A 17,748-nucleotide genomic window follows, 5' to 3' on the forward strand; every position below is an offset into this window, starting at 1 on the left:
GAGTTCCAAAAGGTAGAGTGGTAGGATTTACACTGGAAAGAGCTAAGAGTTTGGGAAGATAATGGGAAATGGTCAAAACAGCTGACTTTTCTCCAATATTCATCCATTCCTACTTATGTGGTAGAAGAATCTGAATTTTTGCTACACATCTGACCACCTAGGAGAGTGGTCGGCAAACTGCGGCTCGCGAGTCACATGCGGCTCTTTGGCCTCTTGAGTGTGGCTCTTCCTAAGCCTTAGGAGTACCCTAATTACGTTAATAACAATGCAGCTACCTATATAGTTTAAGTTTAAAATATTTGGCTCTCAAAAGAAATTTCAATCGTTGTACTGTTGATATTTGGCTCTGTGGACTAATGAGTTTGCCGACTCATTACTGACCTAGGACAAAGACTATTTCTCCAGCTGCCCTCAAAACTGGATGTGGCATTAACAGTTGTGAAACCCAGGGGGATCGGGCCTAAGCAAGCAGACGGACATACCTGGACTGCAAGAGGGTGCAGGCTGAGCTAAGGGACACCCACCCCCCCGGCAAGTGCACAAATTTCATGAACCAGGCCTCTGGTGTGTTTATAATGTGGAACAGAGTTAGAAATAAGAAAAGAGAATTAAGCATTAATGCTAAGAATTAAACTTAACATGCTAATTGAAATAAGTCAATCATGAAAGCACAGATACTGTATGGTTCCACTTGTATGAAGTATCTAGAGTAGTCAAATTCATAGATAGTAAGTAAAATGATGGTTGCCAGGGGCTAGGAGAAGGAGGATTGGGGAGTTACTATTTAATGGGTACAGAGTTTCAGTTCTGCAAGAGGAAAAGAGTTCTGTGGATGGATGGAAGTGATAGTAGCACAATATGAATATACTTAATACCACTGAACTATACACTTAAAAATGCTTAAAATGGTCTACAATGAAAGAAAAAAGAACAATTACATTTAAGAAATAAAACAGAGATAGAAGCACTAACAAAAGCAGAAAAATTTCAGTCAGGAAAGAGGGAAGGCATGATTTGTCAACAAGAATGTACCTATAAATAAGTAGCAGAAAAGCCTCAGTGGTGAACAAGAATGTGAAGGATAGATAAGAACTGCAAGAACTAGATCATAAGCACATTAATACCAAGTTCTTTTTAGTTCACCTGCATATTGGCTAACCCTTGGCTAACAACTATTGATGTTAATAGTTGAAACTAATGGTTTGCTTTTAACGACCCAAGGTCCCGTGTTTAAAAGTGCAATTTGCATCAATAGTCTTCTAAACAGATAGTTCTGAGCAGGCTCCTGTGTCTCCTCCCAGAGGAGAAAGGAGGGAGAGAGCCAGATCTTTTATTTAGATTGGTCCTATCATAGAACTATGCAAGATCTCTCTTGTATGACAGGCTCATCATTTCCAGGGACAGATTCAAAGACACAGCAAGTAAAAGAAACAGGTTTTCAAATGGCAGTATAGTTCAATTACAAAAGACCTAACTCCCACCCCACTCCAATTCCCATATGCATTTGCTAAAGTGTAGGTATATGCTGTGATATTTACATTTCCTTGCAATTCTAGTTATCATTATAGCTAGATCTTGCCACCATACTTTAATATTATTTTTATTGGCTATATTTATAATCCTTTCATTGGGTGTCCTAATAAATGCAGGGTGTTTATTATTATTCTAGCTAATAAACCATGTGATCCACAAATCTATATATATAAAGAGGTAATATGCTAATTGGTCCTAACTGTGTCACAGTCACGACCGCTAAGGAGGAGGCTGCCTGTGCATGCATGGCAGGGCGTTGCTCCTGGAGACAGGGTGGAAGCGGGGAGGCGCCTGGAGGAGGCCCATGCCTGGGAGGGTAGGGGTGAGAGCCCGTAGCACCCCCCTCACCAGTCCTTTGCCATCCATCGCTCATCGGCCTGGGGAAGGAGCACAGTGCAGCAGGCGGGAGGTTTCCATGCTCTCCTCTGGCGCCATGATGGGGTGGGGCCGCCACATTGTTCTGGAGACAGGGCTGAAGGGGGAGGCACCCAGAGAAGGCAGGACCTGCTCAAGGTGACTTGAGGGACTGAGGGCGGGGCTTGAAGCAGACAGAGAAGGCCAGAGGGGTTGGGGGGGGTGGGGGGTTGGGCCAGGCCTGCTGGAGCTCTGTGTGGAGAGGTTCAGGTGTCAAGGCAGGGCGACGGGTGGGTGGGCGGGCCGCGCAATTCACACACAGGGCTCCTAGTTTTAAAATAAGTAATCATCTTTAATTCATCCTTTTATTTCATCAACTAGCATAAAAGAATCACACACAACTGATACACTAGAATACTATGCAACTATTTTAAAAATGAGGTGAATCTATATATACTAATATAGAATGATGTCTATAATATGTTAAATGACAAAATATATACAGCAATATTATGTAATGCAATCCCCTTTGTGTAAATATAAAGGAATATATAAGCTATTGGATACTAAAGTATTTTTCTGGTAAGATATATACAAGACATTTAATGGAGACTTTTGTGAGAGTAGGGGCACTGGGATGAGAAGGGAAGCTTTTAATTCTCATTTTATATGTTTCTGTACTGTTTGAAGTTTTTACCATGTTCATAGTATTTTATTTATCTATACATTCATATATTTCTTATAATTAACTGAGTGATAGGATTATGGCCCAATTGTATTTTCTTCTGTATCCATTTCTGCATTTTTTTAAAAATCTAATAAATGTTAATTTTTTAGTAAGATCACCATTCTCATTCTCTTTGCAGTCTCTACTACACTTGACCCCTTCTTATAGTGAACTCCCCTCCTAGTGATCTTCCACATACTGTATATTATTTTTTCCTTATTTAAAATGGGGCTAATAATACCTACTTCACAGGTTATGATGAATGAGATAAGTACCTAAAATGTCCAGGAGAGCCCCAGCAGGCATGGTTCAGTGGTTGAGCATCGACCTATGAACCGGGAGGTCAGGGTTCAATTCCTGGTCAGGACACATGCACAGGTTGTGGGCTCCATCCCCAGTAGGGGGCATGCAGGAAGCAGCAGATCAATGAGTCTCTCTCATCAATGATGTTTCAATCTCTCCCTCTTCCTTCCTCTCTGAAATCAATAAAAAAAAAAAAATGTCCAGTAAAGTGCTGAAACATAGTAAGAACTTAATAATGATTACCTATCTGTAATGCAAATTGGTGTTTTTGTCACTCTACATATATTCACTCTTATCCTAGCTACAAAGACTTTCTCCTTGAAACACTGACTTCCTTACTCTTAGCTTTTGTGGCTTGAACAGGGCCAGCATGAGACCCAGACTTAAACCAATTAGAGTACTCCATTCCCTTTGCACAGAGACTGTTTCACAGAACTTTTATTCAAATAAATGATAGAGAAGAAAAACTCTCCTATGCCAGGCCATTCATTTTAGGAGATTTGAGGCGAAGTTGCTGTAGCTATCTTACCATAGCAGGCAGACAGCCTTGAGGTGCCAAAAGCCACTATGTAGAGCCTGACAATAATGCCAAGATGATGGTATGCAAAGAAGAGCAAAGAAAGAAACCAAATCCTGCTGTCTTTGTTTGAACACCGAATCCAGTTATACTCACCTGATTTTTTGGTTATGGGAGTCAATTTTTTTTTCTTAAGACAAACTGGATTGGGTTTTCTGTCATGTGTCTGGAGTCCTACCAGAAACATTACTATAATTATTTCTTTTTCCTAGATTCTAAGAATGAACATTTTCTGATACTATCCCCTCTTTACTCACAACCTTAAAAAACTAATCTATTTTTAGTGTTCCAATTATCTTTATAACACTATCTCATCCAATTTTCTCTCTTGAGCTATATTCTCTACTGCTACTGCCCATTTAATACATCTTTCCATAAACCCAACAAACATGAATAAAAATAAAGTCTTGTTTCAAAATGGTCATTTCCAAAAAACTGTTCCCCTTCCTTACTTCCTATTTTTTCTGCAAAATAGGTGAGAGTTTCAACAAGATTAATGTATTTGGAGGCTTATGATATTCATTACTGTCTGTCCTGTGTCTATATCCAATTTATTAATCTTGAAGAATATTCTCTACTTATACATAACTTGATGTTTATTTATTCATTTTATTACTTAACTAGGGGCCCGGTGCACGAAATTCGTGCACTGGGTGTGTGTGGGGGGGGGAGTGTCCCTCAGCCCAGCCTGCCCCCTCTCACATACTGGGAGCACTCAGGTGTTGACCCCCATCACCCTCCAATCGCAGGATCGGCCCCTTGCCCAGGCCTGACGCCTCTGGCCTAGGCGTCCGGCCCGGGCAGCAGGGACCCACAGCTGCAGTGGCCCCACGATCGTGGGCTTCGCTTTAGGCCTAGGCAAGGGACCCCTAGCTCCTGGGACTGCCAGCTTCGACCGTGCCCAGCTCCCATTGCTGGCTCCACCCCTACTTCCTGCTATCACTGGCCAGGGCAGAAAAGGCACCTGATTCTCCGATCATGGCTGGGGGGCAGGGCAAAGGCGGCCCCAGGGCCGCCTTTGCCCTGCCCCCCAGCTCTTAGCTCCCCCCTGGGTTTCCGATCACTGTCAGTGGCAGGGGGCTTCTTCCTGCTTTCCCTTTCACCTCCCTGCATTGTGCCTATGTATGCAAATTAACCGCCATCTTGTTGGCAGTTAACTGCCAATCTTAGTTGGCAGTTAATTTGCATATAGCCCTGATTAGCCAATGAAAAGGGTAGCTCGTATGCCAATTACCATTTTTCTCTTTTATTAGTGTTGATATCTAATTAACTCAGATATTTACAATTACAAATTTAATATTTTTAAACATTTACCTGCAAGTTAATTTCATCTTATGAAATGTTGTGACCACATTAGAAGGCAAACAAAACATATCTACACTAATAAAAGAGAAAGATGCAAATTGACCATACCTTCACAACGCCCACAAGCCAATCAGGCGTGGGTATGCAAATTAACCCAACAAAGATGGCGGGTTAATTTTCATATGCAGGCGCCAAGCTGCCAGGGTGGGTCACTTGCTTCATCGAGGATGCAGGCATTGTGCACCGCCCCAGCCGCTCTGGGCCTCTGGGGAGCGTGGAAAGGCAGAAAGGCGGCTCCGGGCAGGAGCGAAGGCAGAAAGGTGGCTCCAGGCCCAAGCGAAGGCGGTGCCGGCAGCCAGGGAAAGGAAGGCACATTCTTGCACAAATCTTCATGCATTGGGCCTCTAGTATTATTATAATGACAAAATCGTGCACTTAAATTGCAAATGTGTATTTTAATTCTAATTCCAACTTTTTTCCTGAACTTATTTCTCCCTGCAGGGTGCAATTTTACTTTTAAAATATAAAAAGTACCCTAACCGGTTTGGCTCAGTGGATAGAGTGTCAGCCTGCAGACTCAAGGGTCCCAGGTTCAATTCCGGTCAAGGGCATGTACCTTGGTTATGGGCACATCCCCAGTAGGGAGTGTGCAGGATGCAGCTGATCGATGTTTCTCTCTAATTGATGTTTCTAACTCTCTATCCCTCTCCCTTCCTCTCTGTAAAAAAATCAATAAAATATATTTTAAAAAATAAAATAAAATATAAAAAGTAAGGGTTCTTTTCTGGGTATGCCTGAAATTATAGATAATTGTTGTTAGTAGATGATTTTGGACCATAAAGATTAGAAAGTGTTAATTTCATGAGAAGCATCCAAAGTATTGGCAGGGATCACCAGTCTTTATTTCTTGTGACCCTAATCTCTTCTCAAATTATTTCTTATTCTAAGCGTCTTATTTTCACTCTAAATTTAAGTAGCTATTTGTTATGAATGTCTTTTCTTCATTATATAATCTGGTTTAGGTCCATTTTGAAAAAATTTGTTTTGGGTGGGGCATGATTAGGTTCAACTAAATCTAAAGCCACAGTTACTTTATTGATATTTTATAATATGTTTCTATCGATTTCAGAGAAAGGAAGGGAGAGGGAGGGAGGGAGAGAGGGAAGGGGAGAGAGAGAGAGAGAGAGAAAGAGAGAGAGAGAGAGAGAAACATCAATGATGAGAGGGAATCATCCATTGGCTGCCTCCTGCAGGCTCCCTACTAGGGATCAAGTCGGAAACCTGGGCATGTGCCCTGACTGGGAATCAAACTTTGGCCTCCTAGTTCATAGGTTGATGCTCAAACACTGAACCACACCGGCTGGACTACATTTCTTTCTTATTAGTCATTAAGACTTACCATTATTCACAGCAATTATCAAAAGCAGTAAAACTAGGAATTATTGGTGATTTCTCTTTCTTCCTATCCCTTCATCACTAATTTAAAGATTCAAACAAAGACTAGTATCTGACTTTAAGGGTTTACACTCTCAGCTTCATACATTAAAATCTATAAAAACTACAGATTTTAGTTCTTCCAAAATATGTCAGGATTTTTTCCATTCTACTACAGAGACTTCTCACCTCCCACATGGAGGACTATACAGTAATAATCTAACTAAAGCATTCCTGATCTCTTTTGCTTTTAACACGTCCCACATAATTACTGTTTTTGTTGTTGTTTTTACCAAGTCATTCCTTAGCACAAAATTTTTCTAATAGATGCTTCCTTCATACCACATCTAAAATCCTTGACATGGCTTTCAAGCTAACCTTTATAAGCTAACCTTCTAACTGGACATCCCATTATACATCCATAGCACAATATCAAATGCTTATAGCATGTGTGCTGGATGAACAATCATAAACAATCCTATGAGATAGGTATTACATGCTGGTTTTATAAATAAACTAGAGGCCCAGTGCACAAAATTCATGCATGAGGGGGGGGGAGGGGTATTCCCCTCAGCCCAGCCAGCAACCTCTCCAACCTGGGACCTCTCGGGGGATGTCCGACTGCCGGTTTAGGGGACTGCTGGCAGTCGGACATCCTTCTCACAATCCAGGACCACTGGCTCCTAACTGCTCACCTGCCTGTCTGATCTCCCCTAACTGCCCCCCCCCTGCTGGCCTGGTCGCCCCTTACTGCCCCCCCTGCCCGCCTGGTCACCCCCAATTGCCCCTCCTGCAGGCCTGGTCTCCCCACGCAGCCTGCTGCTCAGTCATTTGGTCGTCCCTCACTAATCCCCCTGCCGGCCTGGTCACCCCATGCTGCCTGTTCGGTCATTCGTTCGGTTGCAATGGTCACTTAGGTTTTTATATATATAAATACTCTCAAATAAATATTATATATAAATATTTATGTTTATAAATACTCTCTATTTATATATATAAATAAATACTCAATTTGGTCTAGTCTTTGCTTTTTAAAAAAATGTATTTTTATTGATTTCAGAGAGGAAGGGAGAGGGAGAGAAAAATAGAAGCATTAATGAAGAGAATCATTGATCAGCTGCCTCCGGCATGCCCCCCCGACTGGGGACCTCGTCAACAACCCCAGCATGTGCCCTGACCAGGAATTGAACCTTGACATTCTGGTTCAAAGGTCAATGCTCAACCACTGAGCCACACTGGCTCGGCTTGTCTTTGCTTTTTCATGGTTAATATCCTTCCAACTCAGGTTTTGCAATGTTTTACAAACTTTGAATACCCAAAAGATTTCAGAAGCTCTCAGAGAGAATCCCTATCTATACCTTCTAGTATGCCTACCACCCAATTTTTTCCCCTTCAGCTTTCTTGTCCGTAGTTTCTTACAAAAACAATAAATAGCCCTAGCTGGTTTGGTTCAGTGAATAGAGCGTGGGCCTGTGGACTAAAGGGTCCCAGGTTCCATTCCAGTCAAGGGTACATGCAACTGGGTTGTGGGCTCGATCCCCAGTAGGGGGCATGCAGGAGGCAGCCAATCAGTGATTCTCATCATTAATGTTTCTCTCTCTCTCTCCCTCTCTGAAATCAATAAAAATATATTTAAAAAAACAATAAATATAAAGTTATAATATCGAGTCAATGCTTATTGAAACCACACCCATCTCCCAAGCTCACCAGATTCATGCACTTGCAGTGAGTGTCCACACCCCTCTTTGAGAATTAATGAACCTGACTTTATGCTCCTCGGGGCAAGAGCAGTAATACTTACTTAGAATGACAATATAAATTCATTCAGAAAGCAGATTTATTGGTGCTTAGTATGCCAGGCACTAAGTGTGCAAAACTTAAAGAAAACGAGAGGCTCCTACTTCTCAAAGTCAAGGATATAAACGTTGCTGAATAAATACTTATTGGCGGATTAAGACCACGTTTGAGCATCAGATCAAAGTTCTGGAAAAATTAACTCCGCAGAAAAATGCACAAACACAGAAATTTGTACAATTTGGGAAAGAGGGAGCGGCTATGAACTCCTCTGAAGCCCAATCACCACCAATCACCAGATCCACAGACTCCAGGTTAAAAATTCACTACCAACATAACTAAGTTCTCTGGGAATACTTGCTTAATAATTCTGAATATGCCTTGCACAGTGCGCTGTATACAAAAGCCACTTTAGAAATATTTGCTGATCTATTTTCTCTTAAAGTCAACCAGATGACATCGACAAATAGTTCCTTCCCTGGACTTTCAAGAGCCCACCACCACCGCCCTTCACTCATGACACTAACGACTAACAGCAACAACTCGAAATCATTCTTCCGCTATTCACATGTGGACTACTCGACCCTTCACCAATTTAGGTCTTCCCTCCTCTTCAGAGTCCCTCGACTCCCTCCAAATTCAGGGCTCCCTCCGTTGCATCCCGAAAGCTAGGTCCCCTGCCCACAGGGAGACGGAAAATAACTGATGCTCCACGTCACACACACCCTCAAGGCAGGAAACGTGGGATCCAGTGCTTGCCACAACTTCCAAACCCTTTCTTCACCACGTCCAAAGGTGAAGAGATTTACCTTAAATCCCAGGAAAGCGATGGCGACTGCTTTCACAGAGCTGGGACCAGTTACCAAGATGCTTCCCGACCGCCCTGTCACCATAGTGACTTCTAAAGAGCTACGCGCCCTCCCTCTTCTCGCGATACTTCCCGGCCACGCGCCTTGCAAACGGGCCCGAGATCCCGCCCCCCCGAACGCCCGCCCTCCCAGGGTGAGGTCTGTCATTGGACAGACTGAGCGCTGCCTCCAACTGCGGGCGGAATCTTACTCTTTATTTTTTTCCCCTTTCAAAAACTCGCCCTGTCGGGTTTTCTTCGTAATATTTTTAAAAGACTGCTGTTTCCGTAGGTCCCAAGGAAAATACTGTTTCGAAACAGTGTTTTTACTTAGTAGAGACGGTCCACGTCGCCTGGGTCCCCCCCTCCCCCGCACCCCTCCCCGCCCTCCAGGAGTCAGCGCATGCGTGTAAGCGCCCAGAAGATGGCGATGATAATCGCCGCACTTTTTTTCAAATAAGTGGCTCCCAGAAAGCATTGCGCACATTTGTAACGAATTTCCGTTCGAGTTTGTATTTTAGGCGCCATTTTCGAGTGAAGGACCCGGAGCCGAAACACCGGGAAGAGCGGGGGTCTGCACCGCCGTTCCCAGCCTCGGTCCGAGTGGACCGCCCCGCAGGTAAAGTGCCTCCCTTCCTGACCAGGTTGTCATACGCTCACTTCCTGCCCCGTCCGCGCTCCCGGAGCGTCGAGGCCTCGAGCCGGAGCCGCCGAAGTCCGCGCCGAGCTGTCGCCGGGAGATCGCTCCGGCTGTCACCCCTCCCCCCCGCGGCCGCTCCCCGGCGGCCGGGCTTCCGCGCGCGTCTCCCGGGCGCCGCTTCTCGGAGCTACTTCGGCGTCGCGCGGGGTGGGGCGGGGAGGGGGCTGGGGGTTCTGAGCCTCGCGGGTCGCACCGTCCTGCTGTCTGTCGGGGGAAGGGCGTCGCCCCCCGCCCGTCTCTCTTCTCCCAAGGGGACTGGTCGCCGGGTCTGGGCCCTTCACTGGCGACCTTTCTAGTTGATTATCCGACGGGATTCCGCTGCGGGCGCCGGAGGATAGACCCCTGTCGCCCCCGGATGGTGGAACCGGGGCGGGCGCTGCCGGTGTCCGACTTGGACGCCGCGAGTGGTGGAGCCCAGCGCCCGCCCTCCCGCCCTCCCGGCCGGGCTGTAGGGGAGACTTCGGGGCCGCGCGCGAGCCGTCCGCGGCGCCTGGAGCCAACTGGTGGGGCGAGGACGGTGGGCTGCGAGTCGCCCGTGGGGCTTCCGCTTTGGGGAGCGTTCGCAGCCCCGCAGACCTGACGTTTGCACGGACTCCTCCACGTCTGTGCACCGGCTCCCCCGGCCCCGGGAGCGAGGGGATGCTCGTCGGCGCCGGCGTCTGCAAGTTAACTTCGCTTAGAAAGTGCGTTCGCGTGTGCCCGTGCGCTCACTCCGTGGGCGGCGGGCGGCGGGGCATTAAGACACAGAAAGGACCTAAGCGGTTGCCCCATCGTTGCTGGACGCCCGGGCACGTCCTGGTCTCCCCCCCTTTGCTTAGGACGTGCCTGGGAACACGAACCACCCCTCGGTGCCCGGGTGTTCCGTGCCGTCTGCCCCGAGGACCCGCCAGCGTGGGGCGGACCGAAGGCTCCTCCGAGCGGGGCGGGGTGGAGGCTGAGCCGTCCCTCCGCGGGACCCGGCGGGGAGCGTGGGTACCGCGCGGCCCCGCGGCGGGGCTCCGTCTCACTCCCGCTCTCACCCCGCCCCAGCGACCATGCCCCGCAAGGGCACCCAGCCCTCCACCGCCCGGCGCCGAGAGGAAGGGCCGCCGCAGTCCCCGGACGGCGCCAGCAGCGACGCGGAGCCCGAGCCGCCGCCCGGCCGTGCGGGAAGCCCAGCCCCTGATGCCGCAGGTGAGTCGCCCGCCTGCCCAGACCCGGCAGGACCGCGCGCGGGGACCCCGGTGGGCCCGCGCCCCGCCCGGGACCGGCCGGGTTACTTGGCGAGAGCTAGAGGGGCTGCAAGGGGGACGTCCCGGGCGATGCGTGTGGGTCCGGTAGGTCGGCTCCAGAGAGCGATTCGGCGATTTTCAGAGACGGGACTGTGCACTTTCAGGGTAACGGGACCGGAGGGGATGGGGGCGAGTCAGTGGCTTCGGCTGTTGACTCAATTTCTGTTTGTGGCCTTGTTATTTTCGCGGAAATCGTACGGGTCAGCCAATGGCCGGTGGACTTTTTTTTCCCCCAGGCGTAATCAATGTACAGTATTAATAAAATGGAAAGTTGCTCGACCCTAACCTCGCTTCTGTGGCCTTAAAGTTAGATTAAAGAGAAGATGATCATTTACTCGAAGCCACCGTAACCTTTGTGAGTCCAGTGATGAGATGACATTTTGAAGCCCTTGTGACTGTCGGTGGGGCTCGGGAATGGAGTTTCCAGGAGCTCAGATACGGGACCAGTTGGATCTACTAGAGCCTTAGGATTTAACCACCCGAATGGGAGGCAGCAGGGAATCGGGTTGCTGTGGTTTTCCCAGCTTGGCTTTATGATGGGTGTAGTGTTTTGACTCCTAAGAAGTAGATTTGTATAGGTTTTTGTGACTGGTGGCATTCCTTTGAAGAATTTTTTTACTAAAATCAAGATGAAAGATTCTGATCGCCCTTGAGCTTGGATAATACTATTTAAGTGGAAAAGAGAGATTCCTGTGTTTCTTAAATAACATCTCTCCAGAGATTAGTAGGCTCTAGTCCTCAGAACCAATTGCACTAATGCAGGCTTCCCCCCCACCCCTCGCTTTGCCTTTCCTTTCCTTTGACTGACTTAGAGACTCCAAGTGAGGAAATTGATAATAGAAGTTTAGAAGAGATTTTGAATAGCATCCCTCCTCCCCCGCCTCCTGCAATGACCAATGAAGCTGGAGCTCCTCGACTTATGATAACGCACATTGTAAACCAGAACTTCAAATCCTATGCTGGGGAAAAAATTCTGGGACCTTTTCATAAGGTATTTGACCATTTTAAATAACTATTGAAAGATAATGAGTCGTTATTACAAGATATTTCAATTTTGTACCAGTAACTATTATATTTATCCTGATGGATGCGTACCTGGTGTTTGCTTTTAACAACAAATTAACTTTATCTGATTATCTTTGGTACCTCTTTACCTATTATAAAGTTGTTTTCACTGAATAGAATTGGTGAGTTTTTGTTTGAAGGGAGTATTTTCTCTTTACTATTAGAATGAATTTTGTAAAAAGTTAGAATTAGAATGTGGCCTTTTTAAAGTGTTAAAGCTTGTGACAAAGTAGTAAGAAAATTTAAGTTGTGTTATGTAGCAATGAAAACCAAAATACTTGTAGATTTGCTGCTTGTTAAAGAAATCAAGTTGTTTAAAATCGGTAGTATGACCCTTTAAACTTCACTTTGATTTTTTTGTTCTGTTCTTTTTATGCAGCGCTTTTCCTGTATTATTGGGCCAAATGGCAGTGGCAAATCCAATGTTATTGATTCTATGCTTTTCGTGTTTGGCTATCGAGCACAAAAAATAAGATCTAAGAAACTCTCAGTACTAATACATAATTCTGATGAACACAAGGATATTCAGAGTTGTTCTGTGGAAGTTCACTTTCAAAAGATAATTGATAAGGTAAGGGACTTTGTCTAGTTATTTGCAGCTTTGAGTAAGGAATACAAATAATTTTAATACATCGCACGTTTTATTTTTGGCTTAAATTTGGGTTTTAAAAGTTAGTGTCTGGTTAAAGCAGAACAGATTATTGATTTAGTTACCTCCATGACCATATTTTCTTTTTTGAGTAGTGGTGGAGGTAGCTGTTAAACTTAAAATATTAAAATTTTTAGCCAGGAAAATTAATTTTAAGTATCTCATAGTAAGTAGTTGGTGCTTACCTTTTTGGAATAAAAGATCAAGCAGTTTTAATGTTCTGAGCGCCAAATAGGCATTCTTCTATGCATTTTTGGTTTTTTTAAGTTATATTTTATTGCTTTCAGATGAATTACCTAAACTTGAAAATGTAACAGTTGCCTAAATTTAACCATCTGTTATTTCAGTTCACATGAAATCGAATGTTATTAGTAGTTCTGTGTATCTGATATGAAAGAGCTTTGATTCGGTTTAAACTACCCTTTCAAAACGGGAGATAGATCAAGCTAACACATTTGTTTTCTAGAAAAGGAGACAATTATAGGTAAAATGTCTGTTCAAATTATTTACACGGTTTTGTTGGTATAGGGTTTTTTTCTCTTCTGATTAATAATTAACTTTGAAAATTCATGGTTGAAAAATGGCCAGAACCTAAAAATATAGAAATTTAATTACACAATGAGAAGAAATGTGACTTGGCTCATAGGTTTTAATTTTTTTTTTTTTTTTTAATATACAGGGCTTTAAATCTATACAGTGGCATCTATTTTAATTTTGTTTCTTAGGTTTTTTTCTCTCTTTTTGTTTCTTAGGTTTTTATTGTACAATTTGAATTGGATAATAGATTGCTAATAAATCAGATTTTGTTCCATTGCCTATTAGGTACATTTGATTCATGTAAATTTTAAGTCATCATTTCAAAATGACAGCTTTTCAAGGGAAGTGAGTTTAAATAAGGTAGATTTGTGCTTCACTTTTTAAATCTGATTCTTTTTTAATGTGGGGAATACAGTTGTCAATTTTTTACAATTCTTTTTACCTTCAATTAAAAGTATATTTCCCCTCCCCCTCCGGGGGGGGGAAAAAAAAAAAAGCCGTATCACCTCATTACTGCTTGCCTTCTTTTTTTCCTTTCATTCTTTGCAGATTTTTTTAATGGACTAGTAATTTAATCTATCAACATGATTTAATAATTCATGTGAGTTTGTTTTGGATATAGTCAGATTCTTGTCCCCATTCATCAACTCTTTTTCTCAGTCAAACGTTTTTTAGGCTTGTTTGCAGGGGGAGGGGAGGTTGTTTTGTTTTCATTTATTTGGTTTGACTTTTTGGTTTTTGTGATCTCTGAGGAAGGAATCAAACAACTTTGAAAAGTATTCTTTGCTAAGAAGGTTATTTCTGAGAACTGTTGCAGGTTTATGTGCATGTTCTTTAAAATTTTTAATCCATATAATTAGTTTCAATATGACGTGAGTAAAATGTGGAGCAGTAACTTAATACCAAAATTGTTTTCTGGTTTTGTTTTTCCTCAAAACAGGAAGGGGATGATTATGAAGTCATTCCTAACAGTAACTTCTATGTATCCAGGACGGCTTACAGAGATAATACTTCTGTCTATCACATAAGTGGGAAGAAGAAGACATTTAAGGATGTTGGAAATCTTCTTCGAAGCCATGGAATTGACTTGGACCATAACAGATTTTTAATCTTGCAGGTAAGTTTATTAAAGACTTTAGAAGTCCTCTTATTCCTGTTATTTTTGTGGGGGGTTTTGTTTTTAGTTTTTTTGTGTTGTGTGTGTGTGTGTGTGTGTGTGCGTGTGTGTGTGTGTGTGTGTATTTTTCCCCCAATAAAGTTTAGGGGGAATACCCCTGTTGGATGAATCCTGTATTTTTAGGCCTTAAAGTACTATAGCAGCACATCATGGTTTACATACTATAGTCAAGATGCGAATCATTATTTGCTGCTCTAGAAATTTAAGGAAATTCACTCAAAACTGTATTTTCATCATCAGATGCTCATGTTTGAGTGGACTGACGTACTTGTTCCGCTCTAGCAGCACGTAAATATTGGCGTAGTGAAATAAACATTAAACACCAATATTATTGTGCTGCTTTAGCGTGACAGGGATATAGCAACTACTTATCATTTTTGTTTGTATTTCCCTTTAAGATAACATTTTAAATGAGATTCATTATCTCCTAATACTTATTTTCCTTTGCTCTTGTTCTTATTCTTATTTCTGCTAATGTTATATAGCCACACACAAAAAGACTGTACACTTGGTGTTTTCTGAATTTACTTGAGCATCTAGCTAATTTAATTTAATATCTTTTTTTTTTTTTAACACTTAGAATGGTTAAAAGCTTTACTCAAGTTGGTTTTTGTTTTGGTTAGAATGGCCTATTTGAAACCACTATTGGAAGATCAGAGAGTAACTGATATTTCATTCTTAAGTATCACAACTGTTAACGTTTTTTTAAAGGGGTATAAAATTAAATACCTGGTGTTAAGTTGATTTTTATTAGAAAACCTGTATTCTTTATTTGGGTAAGGGTATATTCTACCAGAATTGCTTGGTAAAAAAAAAAATCCCTTCTTTATGTACTACTTTCTTAAAAAGTTTTTAGTGTAAAGCATAGCTTTGTCAGGTGTATTAAAAATTTTTTTTGAGGCTCTTTTTCTGTGCCCTGTCCAGAATCACCAAGAGTATTATAATTAAAGCAAAAAACTGTATTTTGACATAGAAATAGTTGCTGATATTCTTTAGTATCTTGTCCTACTGATTTTACACTAAATTGGGAATTTTTATTTGATACTAAAAGCTTTGTTAGGATGACGTTCCAATAACAAACTTATAAAATGTTAACCCCTTTTTTCATTTTTATCTTTGTTCCTCAACTATATTTTTAAAAGAAATTATTACTTTTAGACATGCACAGTGTATGTACAAGGTAAATAAGAATCATTCTGAAATGATTTATATTAATACCTTTTGTTACCAGGCACAGTACATTTGTAATACTTCTATAACCCAAACTAATTTTTTTTTAAATGTTGGGAAGTCAGCTCTGGATCCAAGATTTGAGCTAACACAACGTGGAATTAAAACTTTGTAGGGTTTTTAACAATAAAATTTAACTGTTTTGTGGACTTTTATGTTTTGAAATTCGGTTTAATTAATTATGGATGAAAAGTTATATCCCTTTATAATAATAAATTTGATAATTATACCATTTTGCAAGAATCTACTTGTATCTATTGTTTATAATTTGCTATTTACTGTTTTCCTGGGATAATCAAAGTTTAACACATGTACAAAGACATTAAAATAAAGTGGGCTGCATTTTAATCCTTGTAAGAGTAATTTTTTTTCCTTGGTGCAGCCTCTCTCCATAGTTCAATAATAAAGGAAGTTAAATAACGTAACAGCTTCCCAAAAAAATAAATAAGAATAATTTTTAAATTGTCAACTTTATATTAACTATGTACTTCTCAAGTACTTAAGATACTGAAGCCATTTGTCCTCATGATAATATCAGTCTTTTTATGTCATCTTAACAATTAAATTGTTTTAAATATTTTTAATGCCAAGGTAACTTTCCAAGTTAACAGATTAAATTCCATTTGATTAAATTTACAAGTTAGAACTTTAGGAACTCACCTGGTAGGAAGAAGAAAGGGATTAGACTAGGTAGAACTAATGATGCCTCATTTAAAAGTTTGAGGGAAAGTTGCAGCGGTTACTATGGATTTTTATTTAGTTCCTTATCAAAATCTTCAATTCCTGTACTAGAGATTTAAAGCATTTGAAGGTAAGTAAGAATGTGGTTTTTATTCCTTTCCCTCCCACTGAATAACATCTTAAAAACGAGCTGTGGTTTGGGAGGCTGGATATGTAGAGATATCATAATACCACCATCTAAGACATAAGTGATTACTTTGAATAAAATATATACACTGGCCAGGGATCATGTTCAACAGAAGTCCATAGGGTGAATTTTTTTTACAGTGTTTATATTGTTTTAGTACATTCTTCTAGAATACATTTCTAGTATTTGAAACCATTTAAAATTTTATCAGTTGACCACTCAAATGAGTACCTAATGAAGAGTACTATGCTAAGATGCTATAAATGATACAAAGATGGTTAAATCCTGTTCTTGTCCTTACGGGCACTTACTACATGCTTTCATAAGGTGTTTGATAATAATTGACCATTATACTTTCCATATTTGAACATTCATTTATATATACCTGATTTGGGAGCCTTTGTCCTATTATAATACCTATCGGTGTAACAGGTAGGTTTTTATTAACTGTGAAGCATTTTGTGGTGTTTAGAGCAGTGGACCGTGCACTGGAGGGTCGCTGGTTTACTACTCAGTCAAGGGCATGTACCTGGATTGCAACCGCAGTTCAATCACGGACCCTGGTTGGGGCTCTTGTGGAGGGCAATCAATGTGTTTGTCTCACCTTGATGTTTCTCCCTCTCTCTTTCTCTCTCTCTCTCCCCCTCTCCCTCCAACTCTCCCTCCCATGCTCTGTAAAAAATGAATGGAAAAAATCCTTAGGTGAGGATTAACCAAAAAAACACATAAAAACATTGTTGATATTTTCCACAGTTTAATGTCTCTGATATATTTTGAACATAATTTAAAGCAGTCTGTAATAAATAATAGCAAAAAAATAAGTCAGATTGATGCTTTAAAATTATCTCTCAAATGTATTTTTATTGTCCTAAAATTAAAATTATGTTTTATAATTTCCCGTGGAATAGGTAACATTTCTGCAAAATAAAGATATGGCCCTCTGGGCACAGATTATCAACTCACATATTATATATAAAATGGCACAAAATGGAAAAAAATAAGAAAGCAAATAGTAGAAGGTGGTAAGGCAGGCAAAGGACATAAAGAAACAGACACAAGAAAAGTCCAAGGTTGCCATTGGAATGCCATAGCAGTCCTAATAGTCAAGTGACAAGTAGAGGCCTAAATGTTCTCACAGCTTGTTGATTCAATAGTGTTAATCTGATAACTGGTAAAAAAGTAAATTTTTTGCATGCCATATAATAAAACAATCTAAAACTGAATGGTATATGGGACTTGAGGTGGGACTATTTGGATTCATAAATGCCCTTGTCTTTCATGTTGATACTTATTTTCAACTGGGCAACCTTGTTGATGAAAAGAAATTACAACTGTATGTCGTTCATTTTAATGGAGGGAGGAGGAACAAATAACCAA

General features: G+C 41.8%; 2 protein-coding genes across 2 annotated transcripts in view; one reads left to right on the forward strand and one right to left on the reverse strand.

Moving 5' to 3' along the window:
• IFT80 (intraflagellar transport 80) overlaps positions 1 to 8,987 on the reverse strand; it is a 122,548-nt gene extending 113,561 nt beyond the window's left edge. Inside the window, exon 1 of the mRNA XM_059686914.1 lies at positions 8,837 to 8,987. The gene's annotated coding sequence lies outside the window, so the exon portion shown is untranslated. The remainder of the gene's footprint in view (positions 1 to 8,836) is intronic.
• Positions 8,988 to 9,334: 347 nt separating this feature from the next.
• Positions 9,335 to 17,748, forward strand: part of SMC4 (structural maintenance of chromosomes 4) — a 34,518-nt gene continuing 26,104 nt past the window's right edge. The window contains exons 1-5 of the mRNA XM_059686913.1: positions 9,335 to 9,493; positions 10,604 to 10,747; positions 11,658 to 11,836; positions 12,290 to 12,481; positions 14,037 to 14,213. Coding sequence (XP_059542896.1) covers positions 10,609 to 10,747; positions 11,658 to 11,836; positions 12,290 to 12,481; positions 14,037 to 14,213 — 687 coding nt within the window. The 5' untranslated portion in view covers positions 9,335 to 9,493; positions 10,604 to 10,608. The remainder of the gene's footprint in view (positions 9,494 to 10,603; positions 10,748 to 11,657; positions 11,837 to 12,289; positions 12,482 to 14,036; positions 14,214 to 17,748) is intronic.

This window comes from Myotis daubentonii, chromosome 3, assembly GCF_963259705.1.
Source record: "Myotis daubentonii chromosome 3, mMyoDau2.1, whole genome shotgun sequence".
NCBI lineage: Eukaryota > Metazoa > Chordata > Mammalia > Chiroptera > Vespertilionidae > Myotis > Myotis daubentonii.